The sequence below is a fragment of the Myotis nattereri genome (genome assembly GCF_964212035.1).
Source record: "Myotis nattereri genome assembly, chromosome: 4".
Classification (NCBI taxonomy): domain Eukaryota; kingdom Metazoa; phylum Chordata; class Mammalia; order Chiroptera; family Vespertilionidae; genus Myotis; species Myotis nattereri.
In genome coordinates, this window is record NC_138079.1 from 14968370 (window position 1) to 14990700 (window position 22331).

The following is a 22331-nucleotide window of genomic DNA, read 5'->3' on the forward strand; positions in this document are numbered from 1 at the left end:
GTGCCATAGGCTGTGGGGAAGAGGAATGGGGAGTGACTGCTAATGGGTACAGGGTTTCTTTTGAGGGTGATGAATATATTCTAAAATTAGATAGTGGTGATAGTTATAAACACACTAAAAACCACTGAATTGTAAGCTTTAAAGGATAAATTTTGTTATGTAAACTATATCTCAAAGCTATTATTTTTAAAAGATGTGGCTTATTTCTTTTGTCATGACAAAAATATATATATACAATTTTTATTGAACATTTTTTCTTCTGAATTTAAGATATAACTGATAACTGAACATATTTTGAGTTTAGAAAATTCTGAATTTTCAACTATTCTAGGAAGTAAAGCAATGTTTCTGCATAATATAAAAGTGACATTAACACAATAACAACATATGTCTTTTAGCTACAATAAATAAGTAATATTGTAAGTTGTGAGTAAAGTTGTCTTGAGCTGTCTTTACCCTCCTCAGTAACAGACTGTTCTAAAGAAAAACTTAACTTCAGTTTCTTCCCCATGGTTAGTTGATTTATTGTCTCGGGACATGAGCGCTAATTGAAAATTACATGGGGTCTGTTGTTTGCAGGGCTGCTTTAAAAGGAGTTGGCAGAACTAAAGACAACATTTAATATAATGAGGAACCTGCAGGTCATATGCTCCCTAATTTTACAAAATTCAAATGAAAACCATGGGTTGTACAGCGTGTTCACACATCCTAGGATGTTGGCAAAACAAGACACATAATGGGTTGAAAATGTCTCTTTAGTATCAGGAAATATTCATTGTGATGGTGACAAGTATCTCTTTAAACAGAGAAATTAAACCCCAGTTCTCATCATCACATTGGACCAGAAATCAATGATGCACCCAAAACTGTGGGATACCCATGGGAGGTAAACTATTTGTAATGGTGATATTAAAACACATGGATCTTTATATTTGATACACTTAAAATGGGATCATAGATTAATATTCCAACCTATTCTGATTTAAGAATCATATTCCAATCTATTCTGATTTAAGAATTGCATGGAGAGAATATGCATTTTAGCTCAATAAATACTGCTTACAATGACTAGTTAAAAAGAACCAAAAGAACATTTACCTTGAGGTTCGTTTTCTCCCATTTCAACATCAGAATCACTGTCTTCCTTATTCTGCAAAGCCACCATTTTTCTTTCATGCATCTTTCTCTAAAACATAAAAGGACATTTGTCAGTTCAGTCTCATCTGTAAAAGATTTTATTTTATTCCATAAGAATAATTTCTTCATCCCACACCCACCTTGGACCATGGCTCACTGCTCCATTGTCTAACCCCCTTGGTGACGTTGACGATACACTCCACAGCTTTGTTCAGCGTTTGCTGTATATCTTCCAGGGCAGGGACCATGGCAATGTTGGGAATGGCCAGAGTGATGCCTGCTCGGAAAATGGGCCGACTGTTCGGCTTCATCTGAGATGCACTGTTACTATCTGAGTAAATGGAAAACAGGGCAAATTTAATCTTTTTAACTAAAAATGGGATTTTTTTCATTATTAACCAGAAAAATTAAAACACCTAGAACAATATACGTGTAACAAGTATATACTCAGATAAATATTTGTTGAATGAATGAATGAATGAATGAATGAATGAAAACTACTGGAGGATCTAGTTTTGTTCCATAGAACAGAGCAGCTCAATAGCACCCAAGCCATTTTCTGTTGATTTCTATTTGTTGGTACACTTTCCATAGATACCCACTGTGTGGAATCAGGCTTAATTACCCAAACTCTTATCTAAAATACTGAAAAGTATTCTGCCCAAGTAATAGGATGCCAACAAATCAGTTATATGTAGAAAAAATAAGCAGGGGATTAAGAACAAGAATAATTATCAAATTAAGCCAAAGTCAGAACAAATGACCAGTTTGGATTTTCAAATAAAACATATGCCTTTCCTACCACAATTTATATAATTTAAACTCAGAGCAATTAAAAAGTGGAGAAAGAATAAAGTACAACTCACAATTTATATCCAAGAGGCTTTTAAAGTTAGATAAAGGTATAGGTATATAAATATGGGTGACTGTGTGTATGTGTATGTTTGTGTGTGTGTGTAACTTTATATACTTATATAGTTGGAAATGCCCAAAATATATAAAGTTGGGAAATAAATGTGATTTAATTTTCAGCATATCAACCAACATTTGATAAGTTCTAATTCTACGCCTGTATCAAAAAAAAAAGACTAGCCTCCATTGCAGGTGAAATAAAACATAATGAACCAGGCCACCAATCAAACAATTATTTCAGTGTTTCCATTTTTCAGTTATTCACTTTTAATTAAAGATGCTTTCTCTTAAATGCCAATATTCAAAATAAATAAAAAGGTCGTATGATCCTATTATTTTCCCATTTGAACTAATTACTGTTTCTCTTTTTTTACTATTTTAAATTTAAAATTTAATTTAAGAATGTCTGTAGATTTGATGGATTTTTGTAACCCATCTGGGAAACACAACACCTGTTTCTGAATTGTGCTGAGGAAGAGACTGATTGTATTGATAATGAGGAAACCAGCTGGGAAGTAGTAAATTGACACAAAATTAGTAAAAATAATAATAATAGTAATTTCTGCTTTGAAGAGCATGGCATTAATAAGATCTCTCTCACTTTATAAGACTGGCTAATCACCTAATAATTTAACAATGAAATTATCTTTCCATATATCTCCTTTTTAAAGTACGCGAGGTATTTTTCTTTCACTAATTCATTTTACATTTTCACCTTGTTACAAAAAGATTAAAAGTAATGCCAACTATTATGCTATTATCTAAAGCTAAATGACCTTAAGCAAATTACTTAACCTCCCTGTGCTCTGGTTTTCTGTTTTAAATTGAGGATAATGATAGTATCTACTTCAGAGAATTGTTGGGGAAATCAAAGTTCATGATGTATAAACTTACAAGGAGACACTCAATAAATGCGGGCTTTTTAATTATTTAGATTTCACACACACACACACACACACACACACACACACACACACACACACACTCGACCAGCCACTATGCCTGGCCAGCCAGTAGGAAAATTCTGTGAGATTATTACCCCGGAAGCTAATCGTGTTGGATGAATGAATTTGCTTGCGAATGGCCTCTAGTGTATTCCTTGTAACCTTCAGAAGAGCATCCATGTTTTGGTGATTGAAATGAGAGAGCAACTCGCAGGCTTCTTCCTCTAAGATCTCAGTCTCTTTCTTCTTACTCGTGATTGTCGTCAAAGGCAGGAAGCCTGATTCAGCATTAAGGGAAGATGTCGAGGTGTCGGAATGTCCTTCTCTTTTTGCTGTTACTAGATGATAAAGACAGAGGGGAGAAAGCATTTGTTGCAAGAAATAACAATAAATTACATGCAAATTTGATAACACTTAAATGTCACACTTCTTAGAAAGTGAGGCCATCAAAGGATAGAAAAGGGAAAATGTGTCACCAGATGGACTGATGGAGGCATCTCCTCCTCAGTGTGTGGAAACAGGAGGAGAGGCAAGAGCAATGACTGAAAAGCAAGATTGGGCCCCAGGGGCCTGGGTTCTGGTGCTCTCTCTTCCACCAAGATCCAGAAAACCTTAGAGCTTCCCATCTCTGCCTTTCAGTGTTCTCATCTCTCCCACAAAAGGTTTGCTCTAGTGCAGATGTACTCCAATGGAAACTCCCAAACCGTAATCCCTACTACTCTACTGATACGGAGAAAAAAGCCCACACTCATAGCTAAATGCAAAGAGAGCTAACCAGAACCAATGCAAATTACATGTTTATAGAATTTAACAAAAAGTAATGTAATTAATGACACAGGGTCATTGCATAATTTCAGATTTATAAACATCCTTCTAAACTTGGGAGGGTGTTTATAGAAGTGTGAAATCAGTGGCTATGCAGAAAATGTAATTTTATCATTAATGTCCTAGAAAAACAAGACCCTTCCACTATCCCATCTCTTACCTAAACTTTTGTTTTTTGAATCAGCACCATTCACATTGGATACTTTTTCACTTTCTTCTTTGAATGGAACTTCCACATCTAGCAACATATTTATTAGCTCATTGACTGCTTCCTCCACTAATGAGCTTTTAAAGTGTAGTATCTGAGCACCATTTACACAAAGATCCTATAAAAGAGTTAGCACAGCATCACATTTGTTTATCTAGCTTTTGAGAGCACATCAGTAATAGTAGTAATGCCATAGGTTCGGCCTCCAGATGAGATTTGGGCCTCCAAAGATGCTTGGCCACACCCCTCACACATGCCCAGACACGGCATAAGGGAAGGTGTTAAAGACAAAGGAACCAGCCAGTCAGACAAAGATAAATACCATATGATTTCACTTATATGTGGAATCTAATGAACAAAATAAACTAGCAAAATAGAAACAGACTCATAGAAACAGAGAACAGACTGACAGCTAGGTGAAAAAAAGTGAAACAATTAAAAAAAATAACTCATAGATAGTGATTAACAGAGGGAGAGTGTTGGGGGATAGAAGAGGGTAAAGAGGGGGTAAATGGTGATGGTAGGAGACTTGACTTTGGACGATGAACACACAATATGACATGCAGATGATATATTATAGAATTGTACACTTGAAATCTATATAATCTATTAAACAGTGTCACCCCAATAAATTCAAAAAAATTTAATTTAATTATTTTAATTATGATCTTCCTCTAAAATGTAGAAATGTGGAACTAAGAATAAAATTCATAGGTTTATAGTTCTTAAAATTCTATACATCAAAAACAAATATATAAATTATACACAAACAAATAAGAAACCAGTAAAATTCAAGTAAACAATATTAAGTTTACTATAAGATTCATGGAGTATTTTGCTGGAACTAAAGGGTGGGTGTTAAGAGTGGGGTGATAGAGCCGCAGATTCAATTTTATATATAAAGCCTATACTTTCGGTTCAATAATACTAATAAAAGGAAGACCTGCTTACATAAACAGGCTTTAAAAATTTCATTAATGCATTTAGGCTCTGTTAGTGCAGGCTATTCAGATCCATGAATAATCAAAATGAAGGCCTTGTTTTAATACATTAATGGGTAAAGAATCTGAAAGGGAGAGGAGAGGAAAGTCTACGCTGAGCCATTTGGACACTGGCTCCACCTTGCCCAGGTTTCCCGGCAACGGCCCCAAAACCCAGAATGTGTGCCACAGAACACCAGCTTGGGAAACGCTGCTTTACAGAAAAGTTCAAAGAAGAAATTCTGCCCAGGAACTGTTTAAAACAATTGCTTTATTAATTAATCCTAGCTTACTAGGCACTCTTCGGCTAAATAGCTCTATTTTTCAGCAAATATGAAAAAAAAAATGACAAATGTGTTCCATGCAATTTCCTTTCTACTGATCTGAAGGAAATGACTTGTTCCTCATGTCTAAGGGACTCCCTACGTACATTCCTCTTCATTATCGTCCAAAGACTCCAAGTTTAAATAATATCTATCCCTGACCAATCACAGGAAGAGGAAAAAAATGCAATTTATGCTTCAAAAAATGCCCTCCATAGAAAAATGAATCACAAAACAATGTTTAATAAAAACATTAATATTCTAGTAACCTTTGTCATTTGGAGAAACTCTTCGCAGGGAAGCGGCTCCTCCTGGGGGAGCTGACAAAGAGCCGTGCTGCTCATTTCCTCCAGAACCGCATCAATGCGGAACTCGATCAAATCACTGACCCTGTCAACCAGCAATTCCAGGTCCTCTGTGGGAAAAATAGAAGTGAATAAGAGAGATTAAGCATTTTGTTGTGTTTTGTTTTGTTTTGTTTTTAATCCTCACCCGAGGATATTTTTCCATTGATTTTTTTGAGAGAGTGGAAGAGAGAGGGAAAGACAGAGAAATATCGATGAGAGAGAAACGCATTGATTGGTTGCCTTCTGTGAGAGCCCCGACCAGGGCCCAGGGCTGGGGAGGAGCTGCAAGCACAGTATGTGCCCTTGAACGGAATCGAACCCAGATCCTTCGGTCCACAGGCCAATGCTCTACCCACTGAGCCAAACCGGCTAGGGCTTTTGTTCTTAAATCAACATTGGATTAAACTGCAGTAGTAAAACCAGGATTAAAGTCACTCCATACCAGTTTCGGTCTTGGTTTTCTCACACTATTCTTTCTTTGGCCAGTTTTCTAGTTTTCTCGGCCTACCTAACTCTGACTCAGACTTGAAGATTCGGCTCAAATGCATCTCCCTGAGGAGGCTACCTGTGAGCTACACATACTCCTTCGGCCCCCTCCTCTCATACCGACATTGACCCTGGGCAGCCTGCCGTTCCTACATGTACCGCATGGTCTCCTCCTGGGTCTTATCTTCTGGAATGCATGTTTTTCAACCTTGCATCTTCAGCACTTAGCCCAGTGCCTATTCGACAGGAGGTATTCAACAGATCTATTGAAGTGAAATTCCTTCAGTGTTTCTTTTACTGTCACTACCATAAGGTATATTTTAAGTTGTAGTGAAGTAATATTGAACACTAAGTTCTATGGACAGAAAGGCCAATTCTGAAACAAATTAACAACTTTACTTCCAAAGTAGGAATGGTGGTTAATGGATTGCCATCTATGAGGTAAATACATTTTTTCAACATTTCTCATAGAGTCAATTCTCTTTTTTTTTTTCCCTGATACTACTTTCTTCTAGGAAACAAAGTTAAAATTAAATACAGAAAAATCCATGTTATATATTCAAGATGTATCAGAGATGTAAACACTTCCTTAAATGAATACCTGTACTTCCTAAAGAATAAAGCCCTAAAAGTTCCAATCATTTCTAAGCCAATTATTAAAGAGGCTACTTGAGATACCAAATAGTTCTGCCTGGTAAGCTTACTCATTACTAAAAGAAAGTCAACACTTTTATTTAAGCATGTGTGGGCTCAATAACATTCTTTACTACTTCTGATTCTTCAAAGCCTCCTCAGGGCCACCTGTGGTAAACTAGTGTCTTTGAAGAATCTGACTGACTCTTCAAAGCATCTTCAAGGACTTCTGTGCCCACCTCCCCTCCCAGGATGTCTACATCCTAATCCTCTGTAAAATGTTGCCAAGGGGACTTTGCAGATGTGATCAAGTTAAGGATCCTGAGATGTGGAGATTGTCCTGGATTATACAAGTGGGGCCAAGGTAGTCATAAGGGTCCTTATAACTGGGAGGTAGGAGGGTCAGAGTCAGAAGACAGAGTGACTACTGAAGTGGAGAGACAGACAGAAAGAGATTGGAAGATACTAAGCTGCTGGCTTTGAGGATGGAGTGACCAGCAGCCAAAGGATGTAGGCAGCCTCTGGACCCTGGAAATTCTCTCCCTGGGTAGGCAAGGAGAATAGCAACAACTAAGTCTTCTGGGGGAAAAACCCTTCATACCGTGTTCCAAACTGTGTTCCACTGCCCACCACAGAATGTCTATAAGGTGTTAATATGTTCTCCTAGAAGGCAGCCACGGAATTCTGGGAAATGCCACCAAACAGCCTACCTTTGGTGACCCCTGGGCAATGGCATATTAAAGGCTATGAAAAGTCCTACAGAAAAGAAGTCTGCCTGGCTTTGCTCCACTTCAATCTCCCAGGCTTCTCTGAGCCCAGATCCCTTCTTTGCAGCATTCCTGTACACATTCTGGGAAGTTGTACTTTTAGGAATATACCACCTTACATATATTTTAAGTGTATTACATCCATCATTAAGAAAAATGTTTGTACAAACTTTTCCCATATGTCCTGCTCTTCAGCACTCCAGGCTGTCCAAATCTCCCCACGCTTCAAAACGGGGTCTGAAAACACGCTAACCCAGTGGTCGGCAGACTCATGAGTCAACAGAGCCAAATATCAACAGAACAACGATTGAAATGTCTTTGGAGAGCCACATTTTTTAAACTTAAACTATATAGGTAGGTACATTGTTATTAACTTACTTAGGGTCCTCCTAAGGCTTAGGAAGAGCCACACTCAAGGGGCCAAAGAGCCGCATGTGGCTCGCGAGCTGCAGTTTGCTGACCACGGCACTAACCTATTAGTATAAAAGGCTGAATGACTCTGAAGATACTTTAAATTCTAATGTCCAACAAGTATATTTTATAATGTAGTTAATCTCTGGGGATAAAATTAAACAGTGAATATATGTACTTTCCAGGAAATTAATGGATTCATATATTTTGGTAAAATTCCTTGGGAAACAGCTTAAAAATTACACTCCCCATTTCACGATTTATATCACAGTATCTGTAAGAAATTATACAATAGATGTTAAGAGCGCAGCCATTCAAATTGAGAAATGATAGCCATTTAGACAGACTTACTGATCTTAGCAAAAGCGTGTTTCAAGTATGTCTCAATGTTCAGGGATGTCCAGGTCAGTGCGGCCAGGCCGGGTTGGAGAGCCTCGTCCACTTTAGCCAAGTGAGGGACCATCAGTGGCTCTATGATGGGAGGCATTTTTGACTTCACTCTCTGATATTCAGCCAGCATCATCTGCAATGAAATGGGGGTCAAATAATCAATATTTCACTTTTAATATCTATTAATATCACTTCTTTTAATCCAAAAAGATGACTTTTACTTAGGTCCGGCTGTAGGACTCCAGCAGCAGCCTGCGGTAGAGTGCCCCAAAGTAAGACTAGAACAGAAGATAAGAAACCACTCCATACATACACATTCCTAACCTGATAAAACACAACTGAGGAGGCGAGAAAAAGAATTTAAGAGTAATAGTTTCTTACGCCCTACCCAGCCCAAAAGGGGAGAAAGGTTTTTAGGCCAGGTGACTTTGCTAAACCAGGTGAAGTCACATTACCAGTGCCTTAGCCTGTGTATCACTAAGCTCATGTAGTCAACTTTATACGCTGGTACCCCGTGCTTCCTGCTCCTCTGGGCACTTCCTATGGACCATACTCATCACCCAAAGTGTCGGAGTCACCAGAGGTCTGCTCAGCCCATTGCCAGAATTGTAAGCCAAGTCCTGATGCAAGATCCAAAGCTTACAAAGAGTCAGGAACCAGTGTTGATATTATCAAGAGTCATAGCTTTAAGTATCATCCATAAACCAAAGACAACCAAATATTTTTTTTATTAAGTTCATTGGGGTGACATTGGTTAATAAAATTATATACAACCCGATTTATATCTCCAGCCCAGACCTCAATCCTGAAGTCTAGGTTCATACATGGCAAGCACCTACTCAATACTTCCACTTGAAAATATAGCAGACGTTTTAAGCTTAGCATGTCCAAAACTGAGTCTGTTCTTCTCCAAAACGTTATCTGCCCAAAGCATTCTCCATCTCAACTGATGGCAACTCCATCCATCCAGTTCTCAGGCCAACACTCAGAGTCATCCTCGACTCCGCTCTTTAACTCACACCTACATGCAATCCATCAAGATATCCTGTTTGCTCCATATTCAAAAAGAGATCCTACATGTGACTTGCTTGCCACTGCTACCACCATCATTGACTCTCACCTAAACTATTGTAATAGTCTACCATTGTCTCCCTGCTTCCACTCATGCCCCCTAGAGTCTAATTTAGCAGCAAGAGTAATCCTTTCAAAATGTTAAGTTGGATCCTGTCATGCCTCTGTTTATATGGCCACATGGCTTCCCATCTTAGTCAGGGGTACAGCTCTTATGTTGGTCTACCCAATCTGGACTCCACTACTTCTCTGATTTCATCTCTAACCACTCCTTTCCTCTTTTACCTGCTCCTGCCCTAATGTCTTCCTTAGCCTCAGGGCCTTTGTATCTCCCTCAAATAATTATTCAAATAGCATCTTTTCAATTAGGCCTACCCTGACCACCTATTTAAGATCCTAAACTATAACCAAAATGACCTGCATACTCTTTCTTCTTTGCCCTATTTTTTCCATAGCACCTATCACTTTCTGATAAGACTATATAATTTACATATTTATAATATTCATTATTTATTTTCTGTCTTACTCAACTAGAATATAAGTTCCATAACAACAAGAATTTTGTCTGCTTTGTTTAATGTGTCTGAAACAGTACCTGGCACACGGGAGATGATAAATCCTATATCTCTAATTAATTAATTAGTTCTCATTGGAAGGAGCATTTGTGATCAGAAACTCATGGATTCTGGTCCTCACTGAAGTTTACCTGTGTTAATGTTGAACTGTACCAGTAACTTGTAAATTTGTTACCATTTTTAAGTAAAAGGTACTTTTTGTGATAATGTTAATATCAACAATAATTAATTATAATAAAGTAACTTTAATACACTGGTTAAATACAATTGTTTTTAAGCTCATATTTTTAATGTGCATGTTGGTGTTTTTTTGTCATTAGATCAATGTTTCCCAAAGTGTTTTCCCTAAAATCTGAGCCCGAGATTCCATAAGAAAAACTATCTCTGGATGGACAAGTTTGGAAAACACTATATATAATATCTCCCTTCTTGGACAGTCAACTAATATTACCAATTCTGAGAAAACTGCAAGGAAGTAAGAAGCCTAGTAGAATTTATGAATGTTGTTAAAGCCAACATTTCCCAAATGGGCCAAATAATCTTTTTTTTAATATAACACTTTTTCACAATTTCTATATAGCCTTTCAATTTCCATAAAAGCCACTTTCAAAAAGCCTAAATTCAAAGGTTCTATTATAGCAACTACTTATACATTTCCTGAAGCTTTTCTCCACTGCCTTCCTTTTTTTCATTGTCCATCACTTATTCTATTTGGGAAGCAGTTCTTACAATCACCTTTCTGTGTCCAACCTTTATCCTTTAATCCCATGAAGTATTACTCATCCATTTTATAAATGAGAAACTAAGGCTTAGGAGGGTAAAGGAATTTGCCCAAAGATAACTGTTTGAATCCAGATCAAACTGGCTTCAGAATCATCTCTTTCTACTTTGAACTGCCTTCCAAGAAATAGATAAAGAATGCAAGCTCTCAATTACTTTGCATATCTGTAGAGGCCTGAAAGCTGAATTAAACATTTAGCACAATAACTCTGTGACACCTGAGATGGTTCCCCTAATCTGCCACTAATCTGCTCTTACCAGCTACTCATGTAGGTAGGAATCTTTAACTCTTTCCACCTTCAAGATACGATAAATGTTAACCAGATGACAATGTACTTGCTCAGACTGTCATTTACAACTGAGGTGGTTTAAAAACATTCTTTGACCCTCCTCTCTGCATGGGCAGGATCTATGCCCCTCTCCTTGGATCTGGGTGGGCTTATAGAGCCCAACAGAGCATAACAGAATTGATGCCATGAGACATTGAGGCTGCCCTAAAGACCATAAGGCTTCCTCCTTATTTACTTAACACCTGCTCTTGGAACCCTGAGTTGCCATTTAAGAAATTCTACTATCCTGCGGCCTCCATACTGGAAGTCCACATGTAATTGGTCCAGTCCTTAGTGCCAGCTGAGCAAAGCTTCCAGCCATCCCCACCAAAGAACCAGACAGAAGAATAGGGCCATCTTAGACCTTCAAGACTGAACATCTGCCAGCTGAACTAAATAACCTTAGTGCCACACGGAACAGGAAAATCACCTTGCCAAGCCTTGCTTACATGCTTTACCTACAAAATCATGAGATATAATGAAATGGTTGTTTTAAGCCACTACATGGTGAGGTCCTTTGCTACATGAAACAGATAACTGAAACAATTCTGTGGACAAAATCATCATCAGTGATATTATATTTTTTTAATGTATTTTGATTGATTTCAGAGAGGAAGGGAGAGGGAAGGGAGATAGAAACATCATTGATGAAAGAAAATCATTGATCATTGATCAGCTGTCTCCTGCACGCCCCCTACTGGGGATCAAGCCTGAAACCCCCGGCCTATGCCCTGACTGGATATCAAACCATGACCTCCTGGTTCAGAGGTCAAAGCTCAGCACTTAGCCACACCGGCTGGGCTTATAAATATTGTATCATAATAAAAAAAATACTACTTTCTTTGTAAATATGTACACTGACTAGGTGATTTTCCTGACATGCAAGAAAAGTCTGAAAGGGAATCCCAACATGCTGACCAGTATGTGGTGAGCCCACATTTCAGGAATGCATGTCTGTTGCCAATATTAGCTTTCTAATATAACATGGAGGAGTAGAAAAACAGCAGACTCAAAGTCTGGTTTCTGGTCCCACTTCTGCCACTTATTAGCTGTGAGACTTTGGCTAAGTAATTTCTGAGGTACCGTTTTGTCATCTGTAAAATGCTATAATAATTTTTGTCCTTACTGGACATGATTTTGGAACATATCTAATGGAACAGTAAACATGAAAATGGTTTAAAATGTAGAACATTATGCAAATGCATGGCCTTCTGGCCTCCTATCATGTTAACCACTATAAAATTGTAACAATGGTCCATCTTGTCAAATATTATACCTGCATCTCTGGGCACTGCTTGTCACTGCTGACCAATGTCTCTCTCATGAGACTTTTCTTACTCTTGACTTCCTTGACACTCAGTGTCCTCCCACCTCAAAGGCCAATCTTTAATTTTATTGGCATATTCGGCCTCTTCTCTCAGACCTGTTAATACTGGAGCTCGTCAGGGTTTTGTCTATAGACCCTCTACTTGTCTTTATCTACGTTCTCTTCTTTGGAGATCTCATGGGATAATGACTTTAAATAGCAACTATATTCTGATAACTTTCAAATGTATGTCGTCTTCACTTTTGACTTCTGCACTCAACTCCAGACTTACGATCTATCTACATAGATAACACCTCCACTTGGATCTCTAAAAATCATTTTATACATAAGGTGGCAACAAATGATTCCCTCCTGCATCCTAAAATAAACTATTTCCAGACTTTGCCATCTCTGTAAGTGGAACATCCATTCAGGACCAATGTACGTTACTGCGTAAGCAGTGCAGACTGTAACCTACGCAAGCAGTAGTCTGCAACAGCCATACTTTAAGTAAATCCATTGAGTTGCTCACACTAAAACCAACGAACTCACCCTTGAGATCTCCCATAACCTGCCTGTTGATATACGTCTCTAATTCACTGATCTATTACTTGGCTGACATCCTAGTTCAAGCTACCATCATCTCCATCCTGACTGGCTTCACAGCCTTCAAACTGGCTTCACAGTGACATGCTTGTTACCATAAAATGTATTCGTCACCCAGCGGTAAGAATGATGTTTATTGCAAAAGACATCTTCATCATTATGCCTTTTTTCCTGCTCAAATTTCTCCAATGGCGTCCTGGTGCACTCAAACTTATAACCTTGGTCTGCAAGATCTGTAATGACCTGGCCTTGCCACCTCCACAGCCTCATTCCATGGCACTCTCCCCATCAGTCATTCCACTCCAGTCATCCTGGGCACTTTCTATTCCTCAAGAGTGACACGTCACCATTTTTTCTAAAATGCAAGCTGGAGCCAGCCAAAAAGTGTGTGTGTGGGGGGGGGGGGGGGGCGCACTATACCTTCATGTTACTGAAGTTCTTTTTGTATATATCCCGTTTCTGGAAAAGGGCAGCTGCCAGGGATGAAACCTCCAGACCCATCTGTGACATGCACTCTGTTTCTCTAAATAAGGTCAATATCTGAGGGTCAAAGTTTACAAACAATTCTCCCGTGCCTGGAGCCTTCACCAATAAAGAAGCCTCAAGTCCTATGTGAATTCCTTCAATCTGTGAGAAGAAATCAACATTATTACCATTAGAAAGCTCAATGCATACACAGAACATACAGCTCAGCCATTCCTGGGAGAGAATCATTAAGTGTTCTTCCATGGAGCTGAGCTTCTCAAAAAGACAATGGGATCACTCATCTTCTCCTAAGTTCACTTCAGAAAAGGGCCTTCAGGTCTTTGGTCATAATGTTGCATGATCGATTCAACAAAATGCATGGGCCATGATTCTCTCACATCGACATATAAGTGGATACGCAATTAATGGTGACTTCTCAAGCCATTTAGCTCCTTGATACCTTCATTTCTACTCAGTTATTTTTTTCCTAATAAAATTATCATAAAAGCCTACTAAACTCAACTTTCAGTTATTTGGAAAAGCAATGAAGACCACTACGGAGGCATCTCTATATTGGCTCAGATACCAAAAGGTGGACCAAAAAAATGAGAAACCATTTTTGAGGCCTAAAAAGGCTGAATTTTATCCTCCAAAATGCAAAAACAAATGCAAAAAACAAACGAACAAACAAAAACCTTTTTGCCAATCTACAAGGGTTGGTAGGGTTTGAAATGTAATTTGATTAACCTAGTATAGCCAAGGAAAACTTAAGACTTTGATTAACACTCAGTAGTATTCACTGACACATCAAGAAACTGAATGGAGGAAAAGAAGAAAGAAATCCTAATCAACCAAGTAAAAGAACCAATAAACAGGACCTTCTCCCTTAGGAGTTTGTAATTAAATAAAAATGAGTTTGCTACCTATGATTTTTTTTTTCAAAATGAATCATTATTTTTCTTCATGGACATATTACACTCTTTGACTGATTACCTACCTATATTCAACCAAACCTGTCTTATAAAACACCTGCAAACTCGACTTTCTACAAAAATAAAACTGTTCAATGCTAGCAGAGGGTTTCCCATTGGTTGGCAATGGAGACATCTTTGAAGAACATAAATGTACAGACTTACTTGTTGAAGCCACGCCCTGTGGTAGAGAACCTCAAACTCCAGGAGTACCTTGGCCACCCTGTTGTAGTTACGGATCACGGGTCTGGCTTCCGCCGTCCGCAGCACGCTTGGGTGCTGCTGGAAAAGCTGCATCGGTTGCTGAATCCTGTGGAAGAGCTGACGGGCCCACAGAATCTTCCCAGCAATGGGAGGCTGGTCTCGGGCCAACGGAGGATCACACTTCTGCTTTGTATACAGCTTTGCAATCATATCAATGTCAGCCCCATAGTTTTTGAGGATACACCGGTATTTGTCATCAATACCCAGATTGGGTATATTCAATCTGATTTTTTTAAAGTGAAACACTTGAATTAATGAGACAATATCCAGCAATCTCTTATTAAGACATTTTAAAACATAAGCTAATGAAAGAAAATAAGATATTTGGCTACTTTTTAAAAAATAGTATCAATCCATCATATTGCAATAAAGTGGTTTCTAAAATACAGTGTCAATCTTTAAAATATAGGAAAAACTAGATACATTTTTTAATTACTTGAACATTAAGTAATATAATGATAGGCAGTCACAAGATAGAAAATTGAACTTAGAAAATTGTTCTCAATTTTTTACCTTTCAAATTTCTTTAACATACTTAGAGCTTGATTTGTGTTTCGAATCTTTTCAAATGTAACATCCATGAAGTTCTGCAACTCTTTCTAAAACAGAATAAAGTCTGATTATGAACAATGAATTAGCATTGGGGAAAGTCCTATTTAGCATCAAGATAAAAGAGCTTTTCATTCTCTACAAGCACATGTAATAGAGGACAAAACAGAACAGAAAACTTCATACTCACCTGAGCCTGAAAGAAAGGTAAAATGCCCAGAAGCCAGAACACAGAGTGGCTACAGAGCAGAGCAGTCCCAGGAGTTGGCCCGCGGCAGGGTCCAGAGGTACTGAGTCAGATACAGGGACTGGGTTGGGCACTGAGGCTTTATCAATGTGGGTAGAGAAGTTGTGGAGTCCTAACACTCTCAACAGACCCCTGCAGAAAGCCAAGGCACTTGAAGAGCTGTCCAGCCCATGCAAGGGCGGTTAAATGACTGTCTACAAGTTGGGGAAAGCAGCAGGGGATCTTGCCATCTGGCCAAGGCTGTGAATAGATAAAACAAGCCCTTTACTTTCTCTATAAAAGAGCCCAATGATGAGTATTTTCTACTTCACAGGACATGGGTCTCTTTCATAATTGCCCACCTACCACCGCAGTGCAGAGCAGCCATAGATGACCCGGGAACAATCAGGCAGGGCCGGATTTGGCCCAAGGGCATAGTTTACAGAGTCCTGTCCTAAAGCGATTGAAATTCCATGCCAGTGCACACCTAGATGAGGGGTCAGAGTTACACTACGCATGAGATGAGAGAGGTCTAACCCAAAAAAATGAACGTAAGAGCTAGTCTGGGATGGCAAAACCACGGGGCCCAGCAGAAGGAACACAAGGCCACTCCACAGACACACTGCCACAGCCCAGGCCATGAGACCCCTCCAGGAAAAAAATAAATATCTCCCAAGAAGATAAGTTCCAAAAGAATGACCTAAATATCTATTTCTTAAAGCCCTTAAATCTATTTTCCAAAATGAGTTTCATTATGGGTTGTTCTGAGAAGCTCACACATCTTATAGGACTGTATAATTTTGTCCAAAAAAATAAAAATAACTGCACCTAAAAACAAAGCACATGATTCAGTCTTTGTTCAGTCTCAGATTTAGCACAGAGTTGTCATTAAAAATCTACATTGAGTTAAAGACAGAAAAATTCATTATTTTTCTATTTCGTGCTTTAAGGGAAAGTTCCAATCAATTCTTTTTTCTCAATTTACCAGAAAGAAGTTTTAAGCCTCTACAATTCTAAAGAGATCAATAATTTATGTAGTGATCAAATTGGGAAGCCAGTTGCATGTGCAGTGAAAATTAGTACCGAGAAAGCTTCACTCTACATAAGATGACCAGTTGGAAATATCCAGGACCCCACTGGAAAATCTTAACCCTTGAAGAAATGTTGCTATCTGGGAGCAAGCCACAGTGCTCCCTGCACCATTGAACAAAACCCCAAAGCTGAAGAATGGCTAACCCTACTTACACTGTGCCTCCAATACTTCTCACTCTTCTACTGAAATTTTCAAGAACAGTGCAGCTGGCCTACCCAAGGAAATACTCAGATATTTTCACTACATAAAAATCTTTGAGTGTAAATTATGCAGAACTGGAGCACTGGCAATGCCTCCACTCCCTCCAACTTCAGACACCAGCAAATCTTCACTGAGCCCTGTCAATGGAACCTGATTTTCCTTGTTTTTCCACCCTATAACTTCACAAAGACCTATGCTGAGCTCTCTATGAATATCTAAGTCCTTGAATTTGTCTTCTTTTTCTCTCTGAGCATTAGGTCTGTTCTGACAGTCTTTCGGAGTCCAGGCGAGGAATTCTCACACTGGTCCTCTTACATGGCCTCCCAGCTCCTAGTCAGGTTTCTGTTACCCTGTTAGTGCCAGCATGAACTCTCTGTCTGGACAGGATTCCAGGCTCTGGTTGCTTTGACAGAGGAGGCCTGCACACAACCCTGATCTGAATCACTCACGTACCCACCCCACCCCCCAGGGTTTCATCCTGGAGATGCCACAGTTACTGAGCCTCTCCATTCCTGTCTCCAAAACTCATCCCCTCCCCATTACATCCCATCCAGAGTCATGGGAGGGTTGGGATTTTCACCCTGACTTTATAGAGAAAAGGGCTGAATTCATGAATTAATTAAAGGAGAAAGTGTAGACAGTTAAGAGAAAGGGGGTGGAGAAAGGGTCAAAGAAGTTAAACAGAAAGTAGTTATCCAACCAAAGGGAGAAATGGACCATTATTGAGATGGACTATAAGACATTAATAGCATTGAGTTTTTAAAAAGAAAAGATTCAAGAGAATGGGAACTGTCTATAACTAATTCTTAAAACCAGGCTGTAGGACAATTATAAAGTTATATTCTCGGTATTATAAAAAGCAGACACAGGCTTGAAAAGGTCTCCCCATCCCACTCATTTCCCTCCATTTACTTGGAAAAAATAAACACTGTTCTGGCATCAAGCATCACCTCCTCTCTGAGCCTTCACTCTTCCCAGACAAGCGGAAGTGTGGGGTTGTTTTTTTCCTAGGCTCACATCTGCCTTGTGGGTTATAGCAATTCTCAGATTCTACATTATGTTTTGTAGGTCTGTCCTCCCTCTAACTTTCTTTAGGAATTCTCTGGACTTTGATCTTTGCATCCCCAAGGCCTGGTACAATATCAGAATATTATACTTTTAATATTAGAAGTATACACACACACACATACATACTTGTGTTTCTATCATAACACATATCTGCTTTCTGTCTGCTGTGAGCTGTGAGAGCAAATCTACTTGACTTATTTCTATATTCATAACCTACAGCATAGAAGCCTAATACATAATTGATATACAGTAAATGCTTGTTTAATTACAATCAATCTAGTTCTTATTAAATCATTACTCAGACTTTAATTCCACAAATATTCTTTGCTCTCCAATTATAGGTGTCACCCACCAGGCCCTGGAGACACAAATAGGAATGAACATGATTCCTGCCCTCAAGGTGTTCACCATCGACCTGTATTCCACATATAAGCTAAGGAAGTACCAGATAGAAGAAAGTGCTGGGAAACAGGTGAAGACTGACGCATGCACACTGACCACAGAGCACAGAATCAGGATCTGCCACTGTCCATCAATTTCCAACAAGAAGAGATCAAGATCTGTTGTTCTTATGTCTGAATCATCCCCTAAAATTGGTCACTGCCGAAATTATTATAGGCATTACATTTTCCTAGCAACTGAAATGTGTCTTATAACATAATGGTTAAAAACTTAAATCCTGGAGCAGAGTGCCTGGGCTTAATCTCCACACCACTGCCTATTGCTGTGACTTCAGGCAAGTCAGATAACCTCATAGAGCCTCATTTTCTCCTCTGCAAAATAAAGACACTAAGTGCACTAACCTTACAGGATAATTAAAACCTATAAAGTGCTTAGAACAGTACCTGACATATAGAATTAGCCAGTTTTATTATGATTCTACCACTGAACCCACCTCTCCAATATGCCTGAGTTATTTTTTCCTTAAAGTATACTAACTTTTTTCTTTTCTAGAAAAGAAGTAACAGATGGCCATTTTCCTTTTATGATCAGAATAATGCAAATTTTTGCCTCAGAGAATGAAGAAAAAGTCTGGAGATTAATTATGATAGACATCTATTGGGTTGTCTCCTCACCTTACCCTCTTCGATTCTCCTCCTCTGATAGAAAATATTCCCAAAGACCACAAGGGGGTGCTGTCTCTCCTGCTTTACCACATGGATCAGGGCTAGAACTGGCCAACTCAACATTCTCCTTTGGGAATTGGAGCTGGGGCTGGACCTGTGGTATGTTCTCAGAAGCTGATGGCAGCCATACACTGTTCATACAGACTGACAGTCAAGATGGCTGGCCTGTAGTGCGGGCAGGAGGGGTGGGGGGTGGCTGAGAGAAGGAAGAGAGAAAGGGGTCCAGATGCTGAGTCAGTCCTGTTTCTAAGGCCAGCAGCCGCCTTGCCTTTGGGATCTGCCAAACATCACTGACCATTTGCTTAAATGACCTCTGGTGATAATCATGACTATAAAATAAACAAATGGAGATAAAATTCTGTATTCTAATAACCCTACCTTTCAACAGAAGATGAAAGTTAATAGCCTAAGAAGTAAGATGGAAGATATGTAGACATCTATGATTACAGATCATTATCCAAAGTTATACTTATGACCCTTTAATCTCTGAAAAAGAGCCTTCAATTATTAATTTGAAATCACAAAACACAGGCCGAGGTTGCTGCCGGTCACCTCCGTGATGAAGACGCCTTGCCCTGCTGATGGTCATGATTAACAGCATTATACAGAACAGAGAAAGAAAACAAACACGACTGTAACAGGTATTTTATTACACAACCTACATGAAGGTCATCAGTCTGTTTGCAAAACTGTTCATAATCCTGGTCAAAATCCACTTTCCGCTGGTCTAAGAAATTATATTCCTTCTTCTTTATGGTGGCAACAATACCCTGCAATGTTATAAAAGAAATAAGCCATTTCAATATTCTAGCCTTATGTAATTAAATATACCCTTTAAATGCAGAACCTGAACAATCATTACCAAAAAGGCAACTGAAAAGCTTATTTCTTTAGTTACATTGTTTAATGCTTATTATAGCAGTATAATGTTGCCTACTGCATTCAAAGAAATCATTTGGAAAGCATTTTCATGAGGTTTTATGTCCTTTTGAAGAAAAATATAAAATAAAGACTACATCTGAAAAGTAGGAGAGGTGTTTTCTCTAAAAATGTCTTATTAGTCACATCTGAAATAATAAAAAAACAAGTCCAGAGAAGTTACTAAAATATTTTTCATTGAAGTTTGACTTCCCAGAAAATGAATAAGACTTTAACAGAACACAAACTTAGAAAGAAAACAGTTATAATGTCCACAGATGATATACTATCTTTGAAACCTCAAATGGCTTAAATAAAACGTCAAACCACAATCTACCATTTAAAGACTCTCTAGAATTAATTGGCTTTCTCTGCCCTGCAAAGCTGCAGTCTATGACTACAAGAGGACAAATTAGGCAATTCATCTCCTTGAAACACTATTATCCAAAGTTTTGTTTGCTCTGAATAATGAGCTATAAAGCTCTGTGATCATTCTTAACCAGGTCCTAAGCCATTCGCAAACTTGGGAGCCCAAACTCGCTGTTGACACAAGCATATAATTTTTATGAAGAATGTTGGGCCTCCTCCTGCAGTCTCTTCAAAGTCATTTCCATTTACATATCAATTCAAATATCTTAATAGACAAAGTGTATAAACTGCATAACTCTGTGAATCAAGTTTGCTAGCTAAAACAACCTACTTCTTTCATGCTGCATAGCTACAAAATTAGCTCTATTTACTAGTAGAAATCGTATATATTATGTTACCCATCGTGTCATATGAAGAGTGTAAAAAAATCATGGAAAAGCAACATCTCTACATTTAAATGTAGTAATTAAAATGACTTGGAGCTCTTAGAAAATTCTGCTCAATGATTGGATTTAATGGTCATTTAATAGTATTAAGTAAATAAACCAACTAATTGTGACCTTTAAACCAACTAATCATATTCAATCTACTTAGAGCCCAAATTGAAAAATAAATGGATATATTATTCCCTCTTTATCTTGCAAAACTTTCAAAGTGCAGATTTTCAGTCCTTTATTTGACAGATTTTAAGTAATATTTTTTTTATTTTTAAATTGAATTTATTGGGGTGACAGTGGTTAATAAGATGGTATAGGTTTCAATTGTACATTTCTATGATACATGGTCAGTATATTGCATCATGTGCTCACCACCCAAAGTCATATCATATCATCTTCCGTTATCATATACTCTTTGGCCACCTTTACTACCCCCCCCCCCCAAACCCCCTTCACTCTGATAGCACTGTTATCTGTGTTTGATTTGTTTTCTTATTTGTTCATTTGCTACTTTCCATTTTATATGCCACATATGAGTGAAATCATCTGTTTACTGCACACCTACTATATACCAATTAACTCTGAAGACACAGGAATGAACAAGACAAACAAATGCCCCACCGTAGGGGAACGTACAACCTGGGTGGGAGAGAGATGGTCAGAATCCATGGAAGTCACAAACAAATGAGCAGGGTCATTTTACACAGTGACAAATGAGGAATGTGACAGAGTGTCTGAGGTAAAACAGAAGTCAAGGTAAACAATTTAGACAGGGTCGTGAAATCAAGATCTGGAGGCTAAGGAGGAAATAACTGTATGAAAATCCAAACGCAGAATTTTCCAGAAAAAAAGCACTGAACTGCATCTGGAGATCATAAAATGAGGAGAAGAGGAGCAGGCTCGGGGCAGGGCTGGGGCGCGGGGGGGTGGGGGGGGGGGGTCTTGATAGCCAAGCAAGGAGCCCGAGATACATTCCCATGGATGCCATTTTAAGCTTCTAATACTTGTACTAAAACACAAAAACCTCACTTTACGCTTTCCAGCACCATCTACATTTTATCTCACTACCCTCTGGCTCATCCATTTTAATTAGTATTTCGCTTTAGATTTCCAAAGCAATTTCTTTTCCCAGTATTTTTATCAGGTTAGAACCATCTTTATCCACTCTTAGAAATATAGTTCAACTTCTCATTCAAAGATAAACTTTAAAATATGTTCCACAGTTATTTTTTCATTAAGAATAGAGTCCAAATTGAAAAATAAATGGATATATTCCCTCTTTATCTTGAAAAACTGTCACTTTCAAAGTACAGATTTTCTATTTTGCAAATTTCACAGGATTCATCTAAAATGTTTCCTGCTACATAAGAAAGATCTTTTCTTTTTCCTCCCATAATCTGGTATACTCAGGAAATAAAAGACTACTTATGTTGGCTTAAACTCTTTAAGTACAAAAAAAACTGGCAATAAATTATATGATCCTTTTGGCCTGGGTGGGTGGCTCAGTTGGTTGGAGCATTGCACCGTACACCAAAATGGTTGCGAGTTCAATCCCCGGTCAGGGCACAAACAGAAGGCAACGGATGGGTGTTTCTCTCTCATACTGATATTTC

At 38.5% G+C, this 22331-nt stretch overlaps 1 protein-coding gene across 1 annotated transcript in view; it reads right to left on the minus strand.

Annotated features, from left to right (window-relative positions):
• Positions 1 to 22331, minus strand: part of DNAH5 (dynein axonemal heavy chain 5) — a 221782-nt gene that overhangs the window by 126472 nt on the left and 72979 nt on the right. The window contains exons 12-21 of the mRNA XM_081090544.1: positions 19657 to 19764; positions 15244 to 15329; positions 14632 to 14953; positions 13451 to 13657; positions 8325 to 8496; positions 5599 to 5744; positions 3979 to 4144; positions 3089 to 3331; positions 1278 to 1468; positions 1099 to 1186 (exon numbers count right to left, since the gene is read on the minus strand). Coding sequence (XP_080946670.1) covers positions 1099 to 1186; positions 1278 to 1468; positions 3089 to 3331; positions 3979 to 4144; positions 5599 to 5744; positions 8325 to 8496; positions 13451 to 13657; positions 14632 to 14953; positions 15244 to 15329; positions 19657 to 19764 — 1729 coding nt within the window. The remainder of the gene's footprint in view (positions 1 to 1098; positions 1187 to 1277; positions 1469 to 3088; positions 3332 to 3978; positions 4145 to 5598; positions 5745 to 8324; positions 8497 to 13450; positions 13658 to 14631; positions 14954 to 15243; positions 15330 to 19656; positions 19765 to 22331) is intronic.